The sequence below is a fragment of the Ptychodera flava genome, chromosome 17 (assembly GCF_041260155.1).
Source record: "Ptychodera flava strain L36383 chromosome 17, AS_Pfla_20210202, whole genome shotgun sequence".
NCBI lineage: Eukaryota > Metazoa > Hemichordata > Enteropneusta > Ptychoderidae > Ptychodera > Ptychodera flava.
In genome coordinates this window covers 22270100-22289168 of record NC_091944.1, presented here as the reverse complement: position 1 = coordinate 22289168, position 19069 = coordinate 22270100, and the positions used below count along the sequence as shown (strand labels likewise).

Here is a 19069-nt window from a genome sequence, read left to right as displayed (position 1 = left end):
TTTGATGCGTTACTAAAACAAAGTCGTGTCAAAATCGCCTAAGTTGTCGACAAGGTTACTTAATAAAATCACAATCAAATAAAATAACATGTAATGTGTATGGAACATCATAAAAGTTAAGATTTATCAATTTTCTCTTAATAGAAATAGGACATTTGGATAAATAGGCCATGACCAATAGAAATAGGACATTTGGATAAATAGGCCATGACCAAACACTTGCGCCAAACGAGCACGATTGAACACACACTGCGCATGGACAAAAGAACATCGCAAGAGAACAAGAGAACCACCCAGGATGCTTGGGTAAAGAGAAAGTTTTGATCATGTGACACAGAACAAGATGGCGTGTGAACTTTTAGGTGCTGCTGGGACGCACATGTATTTGACGTAATATTTCACGGTACATCAGGTAGGCATCACATTTTGTGGAAGTGTTTATAGTGTTGTATTAAGGGGTCAGGTTTCACGTGATCAAAGGTAGCGCACATATTACACTCTCTATCATGACGTCGTCTGCTTGACCCGCAACTGGCCATAAGAGCTCAATGTTTACGAAAAGTTGAGGGCTTAATTGTTTCGATGATGCTGCCTCAAATTTCTGGTGCGATATGAATGACGTGCTTTAAACCGTAACAATCATGTTTCGGACTTATGCAACGGAAATGTGAAGACAATAAGGTCAGTATTGACGATTATGGTCTTGTTTCTCGATACATCCGGCCTACCCCACTGATTGCATGTACGAGTTACGACTGTGTTGCACGGGCGCTTGGATCATCACAGGGAACCCAGAAATCTGGTTGTTGTTGTTTGTATTGTTGTTTGTGTTTATATTTGTCTTGTTGTTGTTGTTGTTGTTGTTGAACAATAAAATTCAACGAACATATATTATGTGTTGCTCTTTCAACGTAATGTAGATGTCATAAGAAACTGCGAGGGCACTATCATTATTTGACGCTATGCAACTCTTCCAACGTACACTAATTTCTCCCTATACGGAGAGAGTGTACTGCGTCAAATAATGATAGTGTCCTTGTGTTTCTTATGACATCTACCTTACGTTGAAACAATAGCAACACAGTATACATGTTCGTTGAATTTTATTGGTCAACAACAACAACAACATGACTAATATAGACATAACAATACAAACAACAACAACAACAACAGCAACAACAACAACCAGATTTCTGGGTTCCCTGTGATATTACATGTATTGGTTATATGCAGAAAAAACACTCCATGCGCGTGTGTGCTGGTGCAGTGCTGCAGCGGTGCACATCCAACCAGATCGGTGCCATTATGCTAATTATTGAAAGTACACGTTTGAACTTACAGGGCTTAGTCCCAGCATGGAGTTCTGTTTTTTTTACCTCTATTGTCCCAGGTAACTGTACGAGAAATTCCTTCATACCGTGGAGGTTGCAACCAGTTATACCTCTGTAGTCACACCATGGGCATGTAATTATCACGCAGTTCAGTGCCATATTTCAGAAACTTTTGGGTAATACTGAAGCAGTGAATTCTTGTGCTTAAATCAACTCAGTGTCCCAAGGGGGTCATCCCGTACAGCGCACAGTCTTCTTGTTCTTTGGTGTTGCCAGACCCTTTGCTATTTCACTGCTGAACTTTGTCACGAAATACCTGACATAAAAAGTAACAGTTCCATGGTGGCTTGTGAGTCAAGCAACAGTTTCAGTGTGTTTTCACAGTCGACACAAAACTGAAAATCCTTAGGACTAAAAACAATTGATTCATCAATACTTGGCACATAAAGTCCCCGGTGTAGAGCTATATTGGAGCTCAGCTTTAGCGAACACTTTCAGTACAAGTATTAAATCCACATCACCAATCAACGGCATCTGTGATGGATCCATGAGTGTCTTGATGGGCAGATGTGAGAGCACGCTCCATTAAATGAATTACAAACTTCCATTACCGCAGGCATCTCCTTGACTATCAGGAGAGCGAGAGTACATCACTTAAGTATTGATTCAAATTGTCTGATGCATTTCCAAGCCTCCTTTAGTCAGAGTATGTTGAGTTGAAGAACAATTTAATAGAAAGTGTGAAAGGGAATAGCCAGCAACTTTACCTTTTGCCTGTTATATTTTATAGACAAAAAATGTTGTGCAAAGTCAATTAAAGCAATTCAAGCTTGAGAGCTGTTCATGATGCTAGTTATTTGGGACAGAATTTAAATATGCCAAACTCAGTTACTATCACTGATTTAATCAGTTACGTTTTGTCCTGCATAATTGTGTATGTGATGAAACAGCGCTGTTTGCACTTACTGGTTTGTTAGTAAACATAGCTGTACACACATTAAATCAGACAGTCTGTTGCTTGAAATGCGGACAAAGTTTGTCACAGTTGGGTTTGTGGCTGTAGCTATGTTGTTGCAGCTTGTAGTCTGAGCCGTAAACATGTCTTTTAATGTTCATTGTAACACATCACCTACTAAGTTGTATTTTTGTCTTTCTTACATGCATAAGTTCCTAATACAAATTTTGCAGAGAAGTATTTATATTTGCATATTTATACGAGGACAATGACATTTTTGCAAGCAGCTGTATTGACAAGCCAATTCATTGACATGTAGATGTGTTCATATTTTCTCCATTTCCACCACGCCTAAAAGAAATTGCTGTCATAAATGCTGTAGCTATGACATGTCATCTTTTGATTTTACAGTAAACAGTAAAGGAAAATGGTTGTTGGCACGGCAACAGCACATCATCATGGGCATCACGACCATTACCACAGCAATGCAGCAACTGCAGTGCAGTACTGCAGTAGGGTGACAGAGCTAGTGCGTTATCTGAAAAATAACTTTGAAGCTGACACAGGTAAGCAATGCATTCTTAATTAAATAATACCACCAGTGAGGAGTTGTAGGAGCTTGTATATTATCTGAAAAATAACTTTGAAGCTGACATAAGTAAGCATACCTGTAACACAGTAGTAAGTTCATCACTCTAAAGATGCTTTTTATGGACATTCTGTTGTATTATACTGGTGTAATCATTACTTGAGGATATAGTTATTATATCAGTTTTATGATATTTGGATGAATGTAATATATTATTTTCCCAACAAGGGACCATGTGCTCGAGGGCAAAGTGACTGTTTGCCTAATATCAGGAAGGCAAATGGTCTCCCTCCTTGAGGATACATAGTGCGTTGGTGAGGCTTTAATGTTTTTATTAAATGCCTCTCCCTTATGATTTTCGCACTGAAATTTTGGATTGATTTACAAATGATATTCATATTCCTTAGTTTCCTTGACAGATGAAAATATGTACAAAAATAAAATGATTTCCTGTATTGGAAGGTGCATGAATGTATTGGCATCACTCTTGTGTGGTTTATCAATTTTTATTGCATAATTTAGTAAAAGATAGGATTCCCTATATCATTCATAAAAATTGTGTCATTTGATCATTTTTAAAGCCCAAAGTTGTCAAGTTCAAAGAAGTACCACCAAGTCAGTTTCAGTCAAATGATGACTACGCGGCCCAATTCACCATCAACAAGTAACCATTGAATCCCATGGCATGCGTGACAATTGATAAATGAGGCATGCAATAAGATATGTATAGTCATGGTAGATCTAAAGACCTGATAATGTCTACATGTTACTCTAATGCTATAATACAATAATTTTCTTGATTTATCTTGTGCAATTGCAGCCGGCTGAACAGTGCCGGAATAAATTTTATTTATTTTATTTGCAGGAGGGAGGAGAAAAGCAGAAAAAATCCTGGCACGCACAAGTCAGATGCTGGTACCGGAATATGATGATGATCTTTGGAAGAGACACTTTGAACGGAGACAGAAACACATGCAACATGGATTCTTCACACCTCAACACATACCGTACCATTCACTGGGTGACATTGCCCTGGACACTGGCCAGCTGGTCTTTGATGTCTTCAAAGACCATCTGCCTGAGAAGGTTTGACATGTCAATCGTTGCTTCAATGCCATACAAAAGAAGTGTTCATGTTACCCATCACCTAACCTAACCCGTGTATATTCATTTTTTAGTACAACTAATGTTTTCTATAGTAAAGCTTGATATCTTTAAAACGAACAGGAGGTCAAAGGGTCAACCCTTTCACCATCAAAGTTTGGTATAGCCCTGTTGTATTCTGTGGCACAGTTGGAACTTTACAAATGTAAATGGGGATGAGAGGGTAGAGTGAACATTAAAATGGAATATTTATACCTCTGCCAAAGATGATGTCCAGTAAAGAATGCAACAAAATGAAACTACTGAAAATAACTTTAGAAATTCTTGGTTGTATTCTGTCTGGGCAGAAACAAATCCATGTTGCCTTTGTTGTTCCTCTGGACTTGAAGATGCATTGGTGTAAAACTCAAAGAAGAGCTTTTAACTCTGAATACATTCTCTATAATACGATGAGTTTATAGTCAGCCTTTACCAGCTAGCCTGTGAGCCCACAGTGTATGGCTGATTTTGTCCAATCAAAACAAGTTTGAAATCCTATACCTGAGAGACTTTACATATTTTTTGGGAGATGCTGGTGTGGACATACTTGGATGAGATGTTTTGACACTTGCCACCCTTTTTTGTAGGTAGCTGATGCAGTACAAACTCAGCATTGCACTTGAAATTTGATATATCCATCTGCGGCTATCCTGCATTTCACCTGTCAAGCCCAGACACACTCCCTGTGTGCACCAAAACAAAAAAGCAAAATTTGCTGAAAACTCTATGATAAGAGTGGAGTGTATTAGTAGACTGTATTGAATAAAATGCAGTGATTTTTGTATGAGCATGAAAAGACATCATACACATACCATCATTTAGAAAGTGTAACTCATACAGATAAATATCATGAAAATATGATATTCAAGTGTTTTAAATGACTAACAGAGTATTGTTACTTTCTTTACGTGTTTTAGCTTTTTATGCTTCCGTTTCTTTCTCTTCAATGTTATATTGTAGCACAAGCTGCCAGGAATCTCACTGGGTGTATCAAGCAGAGCTCAGGAAAACGCGGAAAGTCCATCACCTGATGTTACATTCCAGGTTTGTCTATTTACAGTGGTTTAAAGGTATACAGTCACCTGTCATCTAAATATGCTGGTCAAAGGGGCATGCCTTATATTCAAAATGCCCATGTGAGGGTGCTGTTTTTAAAAAGCGGCCACCTGCTTAAAATCTGTGATTGGTTAGTTTTTCTCTTTCCATGGTAACTGTGGCAAAATTGGAACAGGTGACAGTATACCTTTAACTCCATGTGTGCGTGTGAGAGTGTCTTTTGTGTACTTTTGAGTGAAAAAATCTTCAGGAACACCCTGTGGAGTGAAATTGAAATACTGTCATAATTGATGAAAACTTGTAATTTTCTGCATTTTAGATATGCATGCAAACTCAATTTCCAGTAATTTAATTGATACATTGGTATGGGTTATGAAATATCATCACATGAAAGATGAAGATAATCAGAGAAAAGAAACTGAGTGAAGTTTCTGTACAAATTGAAATAAAATTTTATCATAGTATGATTAATCAGTATTTGATTGAAAATTATCACTTCAGCACCTTAGACCGTGGTCTCTCACACCATCTGTTCATTTCTTACTTTACCATGCAATATCTCACCCTGATGCTACATAGTTCTACAACATTGAATGGTATACCTATAGCAATAGCACCACACTTTTTGCCTGTAAATGTCAGAAAAAAGTAAATGAAGACATGGTATTTTAAAAATTTACTATAATATATACGTATTCAATGTACCATTAGCTGCAGCCTAGCAATCAGTAAATGTTTTTGATATAATTGCTCAATGGATCAATGAACTGCACTATGTCACTTTTTTAACACTGCAGAAATTTCAAGGTCCATCTGAAGGCAGCAAGACCAATGTCAAGAACGCAGCGGTGGCTTCGGCGGGGTTTCTTCACATCAAACATCAGCTGCAAGATTCAGAAGACATTATGACTGCAGTCAAGGGAGGGCAGACATTCGATAAATGTGTCAAAGAATTGGAGGTGAGAACAAGATTGTAGCTTTTGCATACTCTTTAATGTAGAGTTCACCTCGGGGACAGATATTCAGACCCCTTTAATTTTTCCTATACTTTTCTGGTATACCACTTGTGGGGCGGCTCATTTTAAAGCTATTTTGTCTGACGCAGAACAATGTTACATATAATACACATAGTTATAGAGCGCCAGTGCAAACAAATTCTAGAAATTCCTGAATTTGCTCTAAGGTTTCGTGAGTCAAAGGTCAGACTGGTGTCTGACAACTGTCAATCACCACATCGACTACAGACAGAATATCGTGAATGGAAAAACTGGGTGCACAGCGTAGGCAATGATTGGACTGTATTTAACATTTGATCAATATTTGATAATATCCCCCCTAGTATGTTACAGAATTTTAGGACTTAACTTGATTCCAGTGGTGTAATCCTATAGATTGATGGTTGTAAAATTATTTTCAAGAGGGTTTAAGAGACATTTCAATAATTGTTTACCATAGTGTTGTGAATCAGGCGTATATGTGTGACTTTCCCATTATAAAGTAAGAAATTGACATGTTTCAGGTGGAAATTTGTCAAAGTCATCTGCTCTTTGCCTTTATAGGGGGGTCATCAATGAGTTACTTCTTGCAATATGTTTATTTTCCCAAACCTTTCACAATCGCTCTCTCTCTCCTGTGATGAGACAGAAATAATAGCTCTATCTTCCATGAAATTGCCTTTTTATATAACAGACACACACATAAAGACAATCACGGTCATTAACACAGTGATTTGGCCAGTGTATCTGTGGTGATAAGATAAGGAGTTGATACCAAAGGATAATTATCGTGTGAAGTGTGTGCAGGATAAAACGTCACAAGTTCCAATATTTTCCACAGAACATTTAACACACATTACAGCAGACAATATATAGTGATCAAATACCATGGAGGATGTTTTCCATTGAAACTTTATTAAAGGCCCACCAACTGCAACTTTGTGTATTACTTTTACGATTTTACTTTTGCATGAAAAGTAGTTTTGTGTCATTGTTTTTAATATGCCCAGTTTTGGCAAAATGGCGGGAAATTTAAAATGAAGTGAAAAGTTTAATTTTCTCAAAGATTCCCATTACTAATAAGTGTTGTTGTAATGTATTACCAGGTAATAGGAAGATTTCAACAAATACCTGAGAAATTGGAGATATTTTTATGGCAACAAATTACAAAACATATGCAGCTTGTGGGCCTTTAAGGTGGCTTGCAACAATTCAACTCTGTTTGTCGTGAAAGGAGAACGACCGGCACATTTTACAAAAAAAATAGGTCAAGACTCAATCAGTCATCCATTAAAAAAATTCAAGTGGAATATAAATGCGAATGACTGTAATTATTAAATTATTCTTCTACGCAATTGTGTATACCTTCCAGGCATACCCATGTTTTTGGAGTGCTATGAATATATATATTGACATTCTCACACAGCACCTCCGCCATCCTGCCAGGAAAATTAAGTACATGCAATGATGGGCATTGTTGAGTTGTGTTTTGATTTAGAAGAAATACGTTTTCTCTTCAATTCACAATTTTGCATGTGTTTGTCTTCTTATCTCATTTAGGGTTTTTGCAAGAAAAATTTCTGCTCAAGTGAAGCAGTGGGTGTGTTTGTATAGTGGCCACCATTAACGGCTACACGTTGAGCAAATTGCCACCATCCCCCCTGGGTACTTGTGTATATTGAGGATGTAATGTACACATATTTTCCAGCCCTATATAATTAAAATTATGCAAAATTTCTGTAGGCGCTGTTCTGTTGGCTTTTCCAGTGAAATTGCATTTCATCTTCATTATAAGGCAAATATAAGCAAGCCATTGTAGTAATTGTAGTGATTTTGCCAAAACCATATACATTAAGGTAGAATGCGCCTCGGGGACAGATTGTCAGACTCAAATTTGTCCAATACTTCTCTGATATACCACTTGTGGGGGCTCATTTTAAAGCTGTTGGAGTTAGGAAAATTTTCACTATCTTAGTGTTTTGAAAATCAAATATTTTATTGTTCCTCATCGAGATAACACAGGGAATGAAGCTATTTTGAATTTCAAATATCGGTAGATGTTGAGATGGTTTGTTTCTCAAATACCAAACTTTGCATGGTGACCCCTGATTGATGTGGCAAGAGAATGGTTGAAAGTTTCATTGCAGAAAGTTTGAGCAAAAATTTAAATCGTGCACTTTCGAGGCACATACTACTAAAAATTAGTACACAAAGCATTACAATTTTCAACATCTGCTCGCTGACAGGGATGAAAGCTGCCCTGGACATGTCAGATAACATTTCCCTAATAAGGCTTTACCAAGTCAGGTGTAAGCTCTGAAGATTTTATGCAAAAGTTTCACCATAGACTCTACAAATGCCATCGCTGAAATTAACTTTCAGTTAGTCACATGACCATGGCATGAATTTGTTGAAAGTTTTAAGACTGAAAGAAAGAGATTTTTGTCATATGTGTAGTTGCTTCTTTATGCGAGATTGAGAAGATCTTTTACATCTGTGTCAGATGTCACATAATATAAACTGGGAAAGAGCTACAGAAAGTAAAATTATGTGTTAGTATAGTATTACAAAAAAGGTAGGACAGCTGTTCGTAATGATTTATTAATCTATTGAATTCTGACCTCTGTTGACCCATGACATCATGTGGAGGTTTACACTTGAACATGGTTAACAGGATTTATTCAAATTAGTATTTGGAAATGCAACTTTGGCCTTCAGCTGAACACCACATTGTGTGTGTATTCTCAGGAGCAGGCTATATTCCCTTTCCACAAACTCCTTGGTAGTCAAAATCAATGGAGGGATATCTTTAAGTAGAAAATAAATCTCTTTTACATGCAAATTTAGAATGTATGTGTAACTTTTTACCGTACATCAATGATTGCTGACAAAACCTTTCATTTTTGTACTCTGTGCATAGCAAACCAGGAAAAGTCTTGAAGAAAGTATCCACAGTCAGTTGTCGTCTCTGTCCACCATGCCACCAGTGCCCAGAGGCAAAATATACTCACGCTATGGCTACCCGTGCAAACCAGTCGCTCCGGTGAAATCAGCACTCTCAATGAGACTGATCATGACACCGAGTCCAGCTATAATGAACAACGACGATGATGAGATGGACATGATGAAGTAAGTTGTGGAATACAATTTGATGGGTTGGATGAAGGAACTTAGAATGTAAAATAATGTAAAAATCATGTAACTTATAAGTTTATGAAGGTTAAATCAGGAACGCTCGAGTTCATGAACACAATGATGCTTCTACCTTAATTTTGATTAACTGGATGAAGTTTTTTAAGATTAAGTGTATGGGAATGGTGAAATATGATTTGATGGATTTGATGAAGAAACATATAAGTTCTTTGAAATATAAAGCAAAGATCACTGCAGTCATTATGAGTAAATAAATGTGGAATGTTTTTTAGAAAATCAAAATTTGCAAAAGTTTTCTGCTATGTATTCACTTTGTAGCCAGAGAAGAAAAGTTTTCCACTATCTCGTTTATCTAAAATTTGAAAATTTAATTTTTTCCCAAAGAATCATCAATCAACAGAATTTGAAATATTGGTAAACTTTCTTGGTGATTACTGATTGTATTGTCGATAATGGAAGAGAATGGTGGAAAGTTTCTTTGAAGAAACATGCAAAAAAGTTAAAAGCTGTCTGTATGTGTCGAGGTGAAACTAAAGGTGTATTAAAAGAGAGACAGTGAGACAGTGAAGACATATTTAGTACTGTGTGTTCTATCTTTGAAAAGGAAAACTTTCACAAAAAGATGTCAACACAAGTTGACACTGCTGATATGATATCAATGTCTCTTTACAGCTCATTTCAATTACAAAATGCTCTTTTGACAACCGTGTCCACATGATTATCACAGTGACAGAGAAATAAACTGCATGTCTGGGGTGTACATGACTTTCTATCCGGTAAAACTGCTGCAATGAAAACACAACAACGCAGTATAATGGTGTTAAATAGCGTTAGATTTCCCTGGTTGAAGGAATCGGTATCATGCTCATTGATGCAGACAGGAGTAATGGACCAAAAAAAATAACTATCTGGCTATTTAAATGCGTCACTAACTACTTGCAAACAGTTGCTCAAAGCAAGTCCTACGGTGACAAGTCCCTGTTGAAATATAAAAAGCAAATACGATAAGATCTCAGTAAAATCCATATATCAAAAAGATATAATGATTGCCATAGTCATAAAGCAAAGAGCTTTCACATTGTATACCATATTCATGACCACAGTCCCTCTATCCACAGAGGGACTGTGTCATGACCTTTCAGTATAATTTTTGTTCATTTCATTGCTTTTTAAATCATTCAACTCTGTGGATGGTGAAATAGAATATGTGAATTATAGTTTGATTTACATGATACAAGTTGTCGATGTTTTGTCAGATGTTTCTAGATATTTTGCCTTGGGTAATATCAAGCATCACAAAGAAAATGGTGCCTGACAATTATTTCATCAAAGACTCTTACAGAGGGCCTAGGGATTCAAAGCCCTGCATAAAACACTACTACTGCATTGACCGCAATTCTGTTGTACAGCATAGCAGTGTCTGCAGCGTCAAAAAGTCTGGTTCATTCCTGTTGTTTCAAGTAGTGTTGGTGGACCTATCTATGGTCAAAATGAGAAAAAAAGTTTTTCCCAAGAAAGATGTCACTTCTTGGGATTGATAGTGATTGCATACATTTGACTTGAACATATACCCTCTGAAGACCTGCAGGTGTCTACAAAGTAAATAGTAACATCCTGTCCAGACTGTTTATTTCCAGACAGAAGATTACTGCAAGATATGAAGATATTAATGTAAAAATAATTTTTTTAATCAGAAACTATTCAACTGTCTCTCTTTGAAAATAGGATGTCATTTTATCGATCTCGAAAGATGTTGTTACGAAAACTGGAGGCGATTCACACCCTCCTGTGTTGTATGCACAATGTGAAGAGCCGCGATCTCAGATCTAGAGTGCCACTGTCTCATGATACTGTGAAGACATACTCAAAGAAAGATGTTATCTTAGATCACAATGGTAGGCCAGCCATAAGGTAAATGCAAACTTTATCGTATTGTTACCCTTATCTGGAAATTTACATATATTAATATAAGGTAAGGGCAAACTTTATCTTAACCCTTTGCACCCTTACCCCCTGGTACTCTATGACGTCATCGGACATTTATGTCCGAGCCGGGTTCAAAGTGTTAATTAATATTACCAGTCATTGCAAAGTTGTATATTCGTATATGGTAAATGCAAACTTTGTTATAAAGTTACCAGTTCACTGCAAATTTGCATATATCCATATAAGGTAAATGCAAATTTTATTATGTTACCAGTTCACTGCAAATTTGCAAATATCCATATAAGGTTTAAACTTTATCTTAAAGCTGCCTGTTACTGCAAATTTGCATATAGATATGGTGATCAAATTCCCTTAATCCTACATAATCATTTCATACCTTTTGCTCCTAAATGCTGTGAATACATGTTTACCAACTTATTTAAAGTAATGTCAATGTTTTCAGTTATACATTTTCTTTATTAACCAATGAGTTACCAAATCAAACATAGAATTATCTATTTCATACATGTATCACAGCCTGTTACTTTGCACACACACACACACACACACACACACATATATATATAGGCTATATATTTACTGCTCGCTGACAATGACTTCCTTGCTTTTCTTTGTTTTCTTTGACAGTCGTCCACACAGGCTTGCCAATGCTGGACACGCCATTCACCTTGATGCCATTCACTCCATGGAGGCGTTGTCTCCACACGGTCACCATGGTGCCGGAGGACACCACTCCACTCATCATCATCATCACCACCACTACCATTACCACCATCATCACACTCACCCTCACACCCATCTCCACCCTCACTCTCATCCTCATCCCTCGGTCCACGGCGCCGGCACGTCTAAGCATCATCAGGATGCCCACCACTCGGGCGGAACAGACCGCACATTGTCCATGTTGAGGGCAGTCACACCGACGCAGACTTGGCGAAAGTAAGTAAGGAAGAAAAGAGACACAGATTCTATGATAATAAATGAATTGTGAAGATATATCATACGGGTTACGAATGAAAACTCGGTTGTTGCATATTAACAGGTAATGCAAGAATATTGATAACATGCTTGCGTAGTAAAGTTAAAGGGACAATATTTGGTAACATTTGAATACATTTCATCGTTTTATTACAGCAGATGAGTACATTTTTTCTCAATAAATCATGGTGAAGTACAAAGTATCAGCTTTGCAAAGACAACACAACGTATACAATATGCAATTTATTGTCGTCTATTCTAGTTCAGACTGCAAATTAGGTGCTGATAAGTACATTGGACACTACGCATCCACCTAGCTTCAACACAGCATTGCCGTTTTTTTTAGTCCCCATGGACAAAGTCCAGGGGGACTTATAGATTTGGTCATGTCCATGCGTGCGTCGGAGCAGTTTCTTTCAAACAAGGATTATTGCCTATGTCATCCATATGCAAGTTGATTTGTTTTGAGATACAATCCGATATGACCATCATTTCCGTCAATAGTTTCCAAATTCATTGACCAAGTGGGGACTATGTCATTGACAATGACGTGATTTAATAGAGCAATAACCGATCTTTAAAGGCAAAAGGCGCAAGTTTAAAGATTTGTAAGACTTGCAAATATCATTACAGTCAATTGAGGTTTAATTGCAGTTTGGTAAAAGGATGGAGAAAATTTACTTTTATATAAACCAAATGAAATCTGTGGAGTTCCTTTATATGCTGTCAAAAGATAAGTAGGTCAGTCAGGAATGTTTTCTTATATTTTATAAGTTAGGGCATGACCCATTAAAAAAAACAGCAAAATTTGGCTTAATCATGTGTTATTAGTTAAAATATGCAAAAGTTTGGGAGGTTTTGAATAGGTCAGGTTAGGTTCAGCAAAATTCAAATTTGTAAGGATCTCGATTTTTGTCAAAACCAAGTTTCATGGATGCATTGTAAAACTGAATGATGCAACCTGTTTCATGAATGAGTGAAATTCCTCTCTTCCAGGTATCGGTCAAATTTAGGGAACAGGATGCACAAGGAGCATCGCCACGACAGGGATCACCGCGTTGACACCTGGGACGACCTGCTCCATGCCGGTCACACGGAAAGACACGGCCATGAAAAGGATAAAGACAAACTAAACCCCCTGTCATCCGTGCAACATCGTCTCAGCAGTCAGCCTAACCCTCATCATAATCAGCGATTTCATGGTAATTGGGCTCACCTGAAGATAACTGGGCCCAATCATCGTTGTCATGACAACAACTGGTTTGTCTTATAGGGCCCTTTCAGGAATTGATGAAGCAACTGGATCCCTTAGAAATCTGTTGATTTGTAAAAATTGTATCGTGGGGCCCAGTTTTTTACAGTCTTGCCAAGAATTGCATTTAATGATTATGAAATTAGAAATTCATATTTCAAGAATTATAAATTCACATGTATGTGGGCAATATTCTCTCCCCATTCCAAATTTCAAACCAGCTAAATATCAAAGCATGGACGAGGAATGAATATTGATCGAGGTGATGTAACAGCTAGATGGAATTGTCAGAAGTATATACCTCTGGAAAAAAAACAGTTTTAAACTCGAAATTGCTTATGTGCATCTGGTAGTTTTTTTCTAAATACTTGAAAACAAAACTGCCCAACAAATTGAACACCTCGGTAGGAATGCCATGTGCAGTACTAGCAGTACAATATATAAAACCCTGGCCATCAAAATACAGTTGATGCTGTCCAATCCATGCTGTGCACAGTATGTGTACTCTCTACTCTAATGCTGTAATGTACTAAGACTTCAGTTCTGAAGTACAATGAAACGTTTTTATCTGTATCTAGGGAGGGAGAGAGAGAGACTTCTCTATTTCCCAATGTGCGTCAAAATATATTAAATTTCAATCTCTCGTGCAATACAAATTTGCAGCAGGCCTTTAGAGTTTCTTTTCCATTGCTTTACACAATTTCTATAGCTGTTGTCAGGACGTGTAATTACAGTATACCACTATTTAATAAGTCAATTTTCTATCATCTGACAAACTGAATAGAGAAAAAATCACCCGACCCCTTCTTCATTCAAACATTTTGATTATTCATTTCCACGTGAGATTACTCGCTGGCTATTGTTTCCTCCGTAGTAATGACTTCTTTTGTGTATGTTGTGAATGTGATCGTGTTTGCCATGTATGTTAGGTGTTTTCTCTCATATAGTTAGCAGCTACAGAAGCTACCGTCGCCATGATCACCACCATGAGAAGCCGCCCTATTGGCTGTTAGAGGGTGTGACCGTGCCTGACAAAGGTATTTTACTCAGACGACTTTGGAATATATATGCGTTACATCATCTTTTTTATATCAGTTTTCCCTTTACCAATCATTTCATATCCGGACGTAGTAAAAAGTTTCTGCTTTTGAGACCAATATCACAGGGGTTAGCAAGCAATACATTGATTTATAAATAATGATAAGTAATGTTTATAAATTAAACATTTTGATTTCAGATTCCTGATTTCTGCCAAAGTTTTGATAAAAAGCTTTAGCCAACAAAATGTGATGTCCATTTGGTCCAAAATTATCAAAAAAATCGCAGAAAAATTCATAAAAATTGGCAAAAGGTTCTTCTCATTTTTTTTATTCTTCAACCAACAAGAACGAGTAAAAAACATGAAAACAGCATAAGAATGCACACAGAGATACATGCACAGCAGTGTGCTTCAGTATTTTTGTATACTGTAGCAACATTTCTGTGGTTTGACTTTTAATGCAGCAATGCAGTTTTGACAGCTTAATATAACAGTGACATACGTGTACAGTTCCGAATGGAATGTTAGTGTCAGTTATTTTGTTACAGTTACGTTTTACACAACACTGTGTTATGCACTATCGTCATGTATTTTTGCAGGTTTTTTTTTTCATTTCATTCCTTTATGAGCAGAAAAAAAAGGTTGACGCAGCAGGTCTGAATTGACGCTCGCGAGGATGAGAAACAAACATTTTATTTTTCTTGGCCTAAGCTATAGAACTATAAAATTCTGTAGAGTACATCTTTTTCATGAGGGGACTCAGCAAATACGCATTCTGGAATCAGCAAAAACAAATACATTGTTTTAACCTTATTATCTGGATCTTTTAGTCAAAAAGACAGCTCACGGTAGCGCTAGCCAGGGAGATAAACCAGCTGAGGAAGATGACAATGACATTGAAAGTCCAGTTGAGGGTCTCAGGACAGAATTTGATAAAGTGCAGAGTAAGATGACTAGGGATGTGTTAACAGACTTAGAGAGGATGGAAAGGTTGGTGCCGGCTAGAAGTTAGAAGTTTAAGTCAGTATTATAAAAATGCTGCCTTTAGGAATATAGTCTGAGTTGATTTCATGGTTGATGAGAATTAATTAGTCTAATACAGTTAAAGGCAATGAGACTACTTCCTGGTTGGTAAGAATTTACCATCTAATACAGTTAAATGGAATATGACATGTATTTTGTCAGAATAAGAAAAAAATATGTCATTAGTTTCAAAAGATGAAGCTTTAAGTCAGTGCAGTAAATGACAGCATCTTGGCACATGGAATATTCTGTGCCAGGATACCACGTTGGCATAATGCACCCCAGAACAGGATTTTTCGAAATTTTACAAGTCTTTAGTGGACTAGGGGTTTTGTCGACTCATTTTGAACCTGCAAAGAAAGTGAAGTAAATGTAATTCTTCCCATAGAATTATGATGGGAATGAGCCGCCATTTTGAATTTCAAAGCTGAAAATATCGGGTAGTTTGGTAATGATGTGATCCAAAAGTTTTTATTGTCATGAATTCTGTTCTTGAATATGAAAGATTTCTGTTCCCTTGAGGTACATACGATCAAAAGTTCAAAACTCTCATCATTGAAGTGAGCATCACCTTACATGGATAAAGTTTCAGCAAATTCCACCATTTGTTTGAATTTCTATCCCTTTGTGGATATCCCGCACAGGGAGAGATGCAAGACATTTATACAGAAGTTCATGGCTCTGAAGTTAAGTCCGTTATTTGAGAAAGAGCTGCGGGCTATGAGGAGTGCCACGGCACAGCACGCCAACGGACAGGAGATGGATTTCGATGTCAAACCGTCCAAGTGGTAAGACTTCATAACATCTTTTTCTGTACGCTGGCAGTGTTTTCACAGCATGCCATGCTATCATTGTTCAATATTTCTATACAGTTCTATCAGTATGGTAGTAATTGTGACAGAAAAATTTATTTGGTGAGATGAAAAGTATCATTTCTGATAATTTTGGTTCAAGAAGGAAGAGTATATTTCAGTTAGTCATATAAAATAGATTCATTATGTTTTAATTTTTTCATTTTATGATAAGTCATAATTGAATAGTAAATGGTTTCAAAGTATGTTTGTAATTCTCACAAAACAAGTCAGCGAAGATTTCATCCACTCAACAGGTCTTCAGAATGTTTTGTATCAGTCTCCCACGGCTGTCCATTATTTGAATTGCCTAGATCTGGTATAAGAAAGATGTATGTGCTAATACACCTGTTGTATTTCCTGCCCATGTCATAGGTACATAGATTTGAAAACTGATTGCCATCACGTGGTCGGTAACCATGACTGCGACATCAATGACATCTTAAAGAAACTCTACAAATTTTCATTTGAAGATGCCAAGTCAATACCAAGTGGCAAGGTAAGAAGTTTTGTTCTCAGAGCTAACATTGAACTTCTCAGTATATCACAGTTGAACATCTGTGAGGGTGTTGGCCCATCTAATGGTGGATGGAAGTTTTGATATATTTCTTTATGTACTAGACTATCATGGCATTTGCATATTACCCTGGGAGTTAATGGAAACACTCTCTTTATGAACTACTAGTACTTTGTCCAAATAACTTCCAAAGTTTAAGTTCTCCTTCAGTCAGTTTGCTCCATCTGAACTTCTGTCAAGCATTGTGGTCTGGTCACAATCATTCTCAAGGTCGTGAAGTTTTGCTGCCTTCAATGTATTTTGAAATCTCTTATCACACCTGGTAACATTTCCATCACCACTGCAATGCAGTGAAAAAAAGATATCACAATTTTGGTAATAAAGCATGAGAATTTTTCTGTACTTGAATTGCAAATTTTGTTGAGGCGCCTTTGTAGTAAAAATGTTTTAGTACAGAGAGTACTTTATATCCATTGAATCAAATTTACAATTCTTACCCTTATATGTTTCCAATCAGACCGTCAAAGAAAGACTTCTTTTAGATTGCCACATTGTCACTTTCCTTTATTAAAAGTGTTTTAACTGATTAGAAAATTGTCTGCACATTTTGTCTAACACAGAAAGTGCCTGCAAAGTACACTTAATTTTTCGTATTCTCTCTGAAGGTCTAAGTTGTAGTTGTTTCCATAATTTGATTCACCATTTATTCATAAAATGAAAATTATGAGATACGGACATTTTACAAAAATTTAAAAAAGTTTTCCAAACATGGATATAGCAGACTGCAAGCTAGTTCTTTAAATGACAAAATGAGAACAATGTTTATTTGTGTTTTATGACCATGACTGTATCAGTGTACTGCATGACTAACAATATTTTTATCTCCCTTTCAGGAAAGGCTGTGTCTGATAGTAATGTCACTGCCGGCCGACGAACTGATGACTATTCATATGCAGATGGCACTTTACTTTGTCTTAGAGAATATCTTGAATGCACCTCCGGAGTTCTTCAGTAATTGGCTGGCCCATCGCAAGATACCCATCGTCATTCTCCACACTTGACGCAGTGTACGGAGCCTCCCTGTGTGATATTCCGCTGAATCTGTTTGTAAATTCTTTGGATTCAGATGTATGTTAATTAACCCTCCGGACAGAGTTAGTAATAAATTGTGTAAAATACACAGAACAGATACAAATTTACAAGTTTTGCCAGTCATTTCCTGTCCCTTGAAGGTCAAATGTGCCAGATATGTGCACTCATGTTTTCACAATACTTGACCGGTCTACCGCTTGTGTGGATTCATTTTGGAGCCCGTTGAGGAAATGAAATTTTTGCTGTCTTGTTTTGTTTGTGACAGAATCACAAATTTAATTTTTCCCAGCAGACTGAACACAGGTATATTGGCCATTTGGATTTTCAAATATTGATAAATTTTAGGTCAATTTGTTTCTTTGATTTTAAAGATATACAGTCACCTGTAATCTAAATATGCCCATATATGGTCAAAGAGGTGTTCCTTGGTATTCAAAATGCCCATGTGAGGGCGCTGTTTTTAAAAAGCGGCCACCCTCTTAAAATCTGCGATTGGTTAGATTTTCTCTTTCCATGGTAGCTGTGGCAAAATTCGAACAGGTGACAGTATACCTTTAAACTTTCAGGTAGACTGCTGATTTTTACACATAATTACAGTTTAGAAGTTTCAATGAGCAAAGGCATAGGCACGGTAAAAATGTAAAACTTTCAGAGTTGAGTCTTTAACAATTCCCTTATCCAGGTGTGCAACTTATAACCAGATGTTGCTGATGTTGCCTATACACTAACCTGACAGTCGCTCTTGCAGTGTCACCTGGTGATTATTTCTGTCCAAATATTGCATGATCTGGGCATCAGAGGTCATATACATCCCCTTCCAAACATCATTGTATTTCTAATGATATATCATGCACAACAGATACTCTACCGCCTCCAAGTATATATATTGTACACCTGCATCTGGATGGTTTTATAGTCTGATGAGGGCTAATGGTTGTTTTCCTAGCACGGAGAGGACATTAGGGAAAAACTGGGGGTGGAAGAGGAACACATCTGCAAATCATATCAGGAAGATAGTTACAAACAGCTTTTACTTTCCCCTCCTAATCTTCATTTTGTTCAAAATATCTCAACACAGTACTTTAACATGTAAAACACCCATGGTTACAATTCTGATATGAGCTGTATTTTCTCTTTAGGATGTTTAA

At 36.9% G+C, this 19069-nt stretch overlaps 2 protein-coding genes across 2 annotated transcripts; both read left to right on the top strand.

The window, feature by feature from the left end:
- The first annotated feature begins 310 nt into the window (after positions 1–310).
- On the top strand, positions 311–13558 carry LOC139115786 (uncharacterized). Its single transcript, XM_070678143.1, has 9 exons — positions 311–412; positions 2698–2852; positions 3741–3961; positions 4979–5062; positions 5872–6033; positions 8990–9198; positions 10948–11133; positions 11797–12108; positions 13144–13558. Exons 2-9 carry the CDS (start codon positions 2714–2716, stop codon positions 13418–13420), a joined length of 1590 nt encoding a protein of 529 aa, XP_070534244.1. The 5' UTR covers positions 311–412; positions 2698–2713; the 3' UTR covers positions 13421–13558.
- A 207-nt stretch (positions 13559–13765) lies between these two features.
- Positions 13766–18024, top strand: LOC139115787 (uncharacterized). Its single transcript, XM_070678144.1, has 5 exons — positions 13766–14436; positions 15269–15428; positions 16106–16249; positions 16688–16811; positions 17723–18024. Exons 1-5 carry the CDS (start codon positions 14322–14324, stop codon positions 17888–17890), a joined length of 711 nt encoding a protein of 236 aa, XP_070534245.1. The 5' UTR covers positions 13766–14321; the 3' UTR covers positions 17891–18024.
- Positions 18025–19069: the final 1045 nt, after the last annotated feature.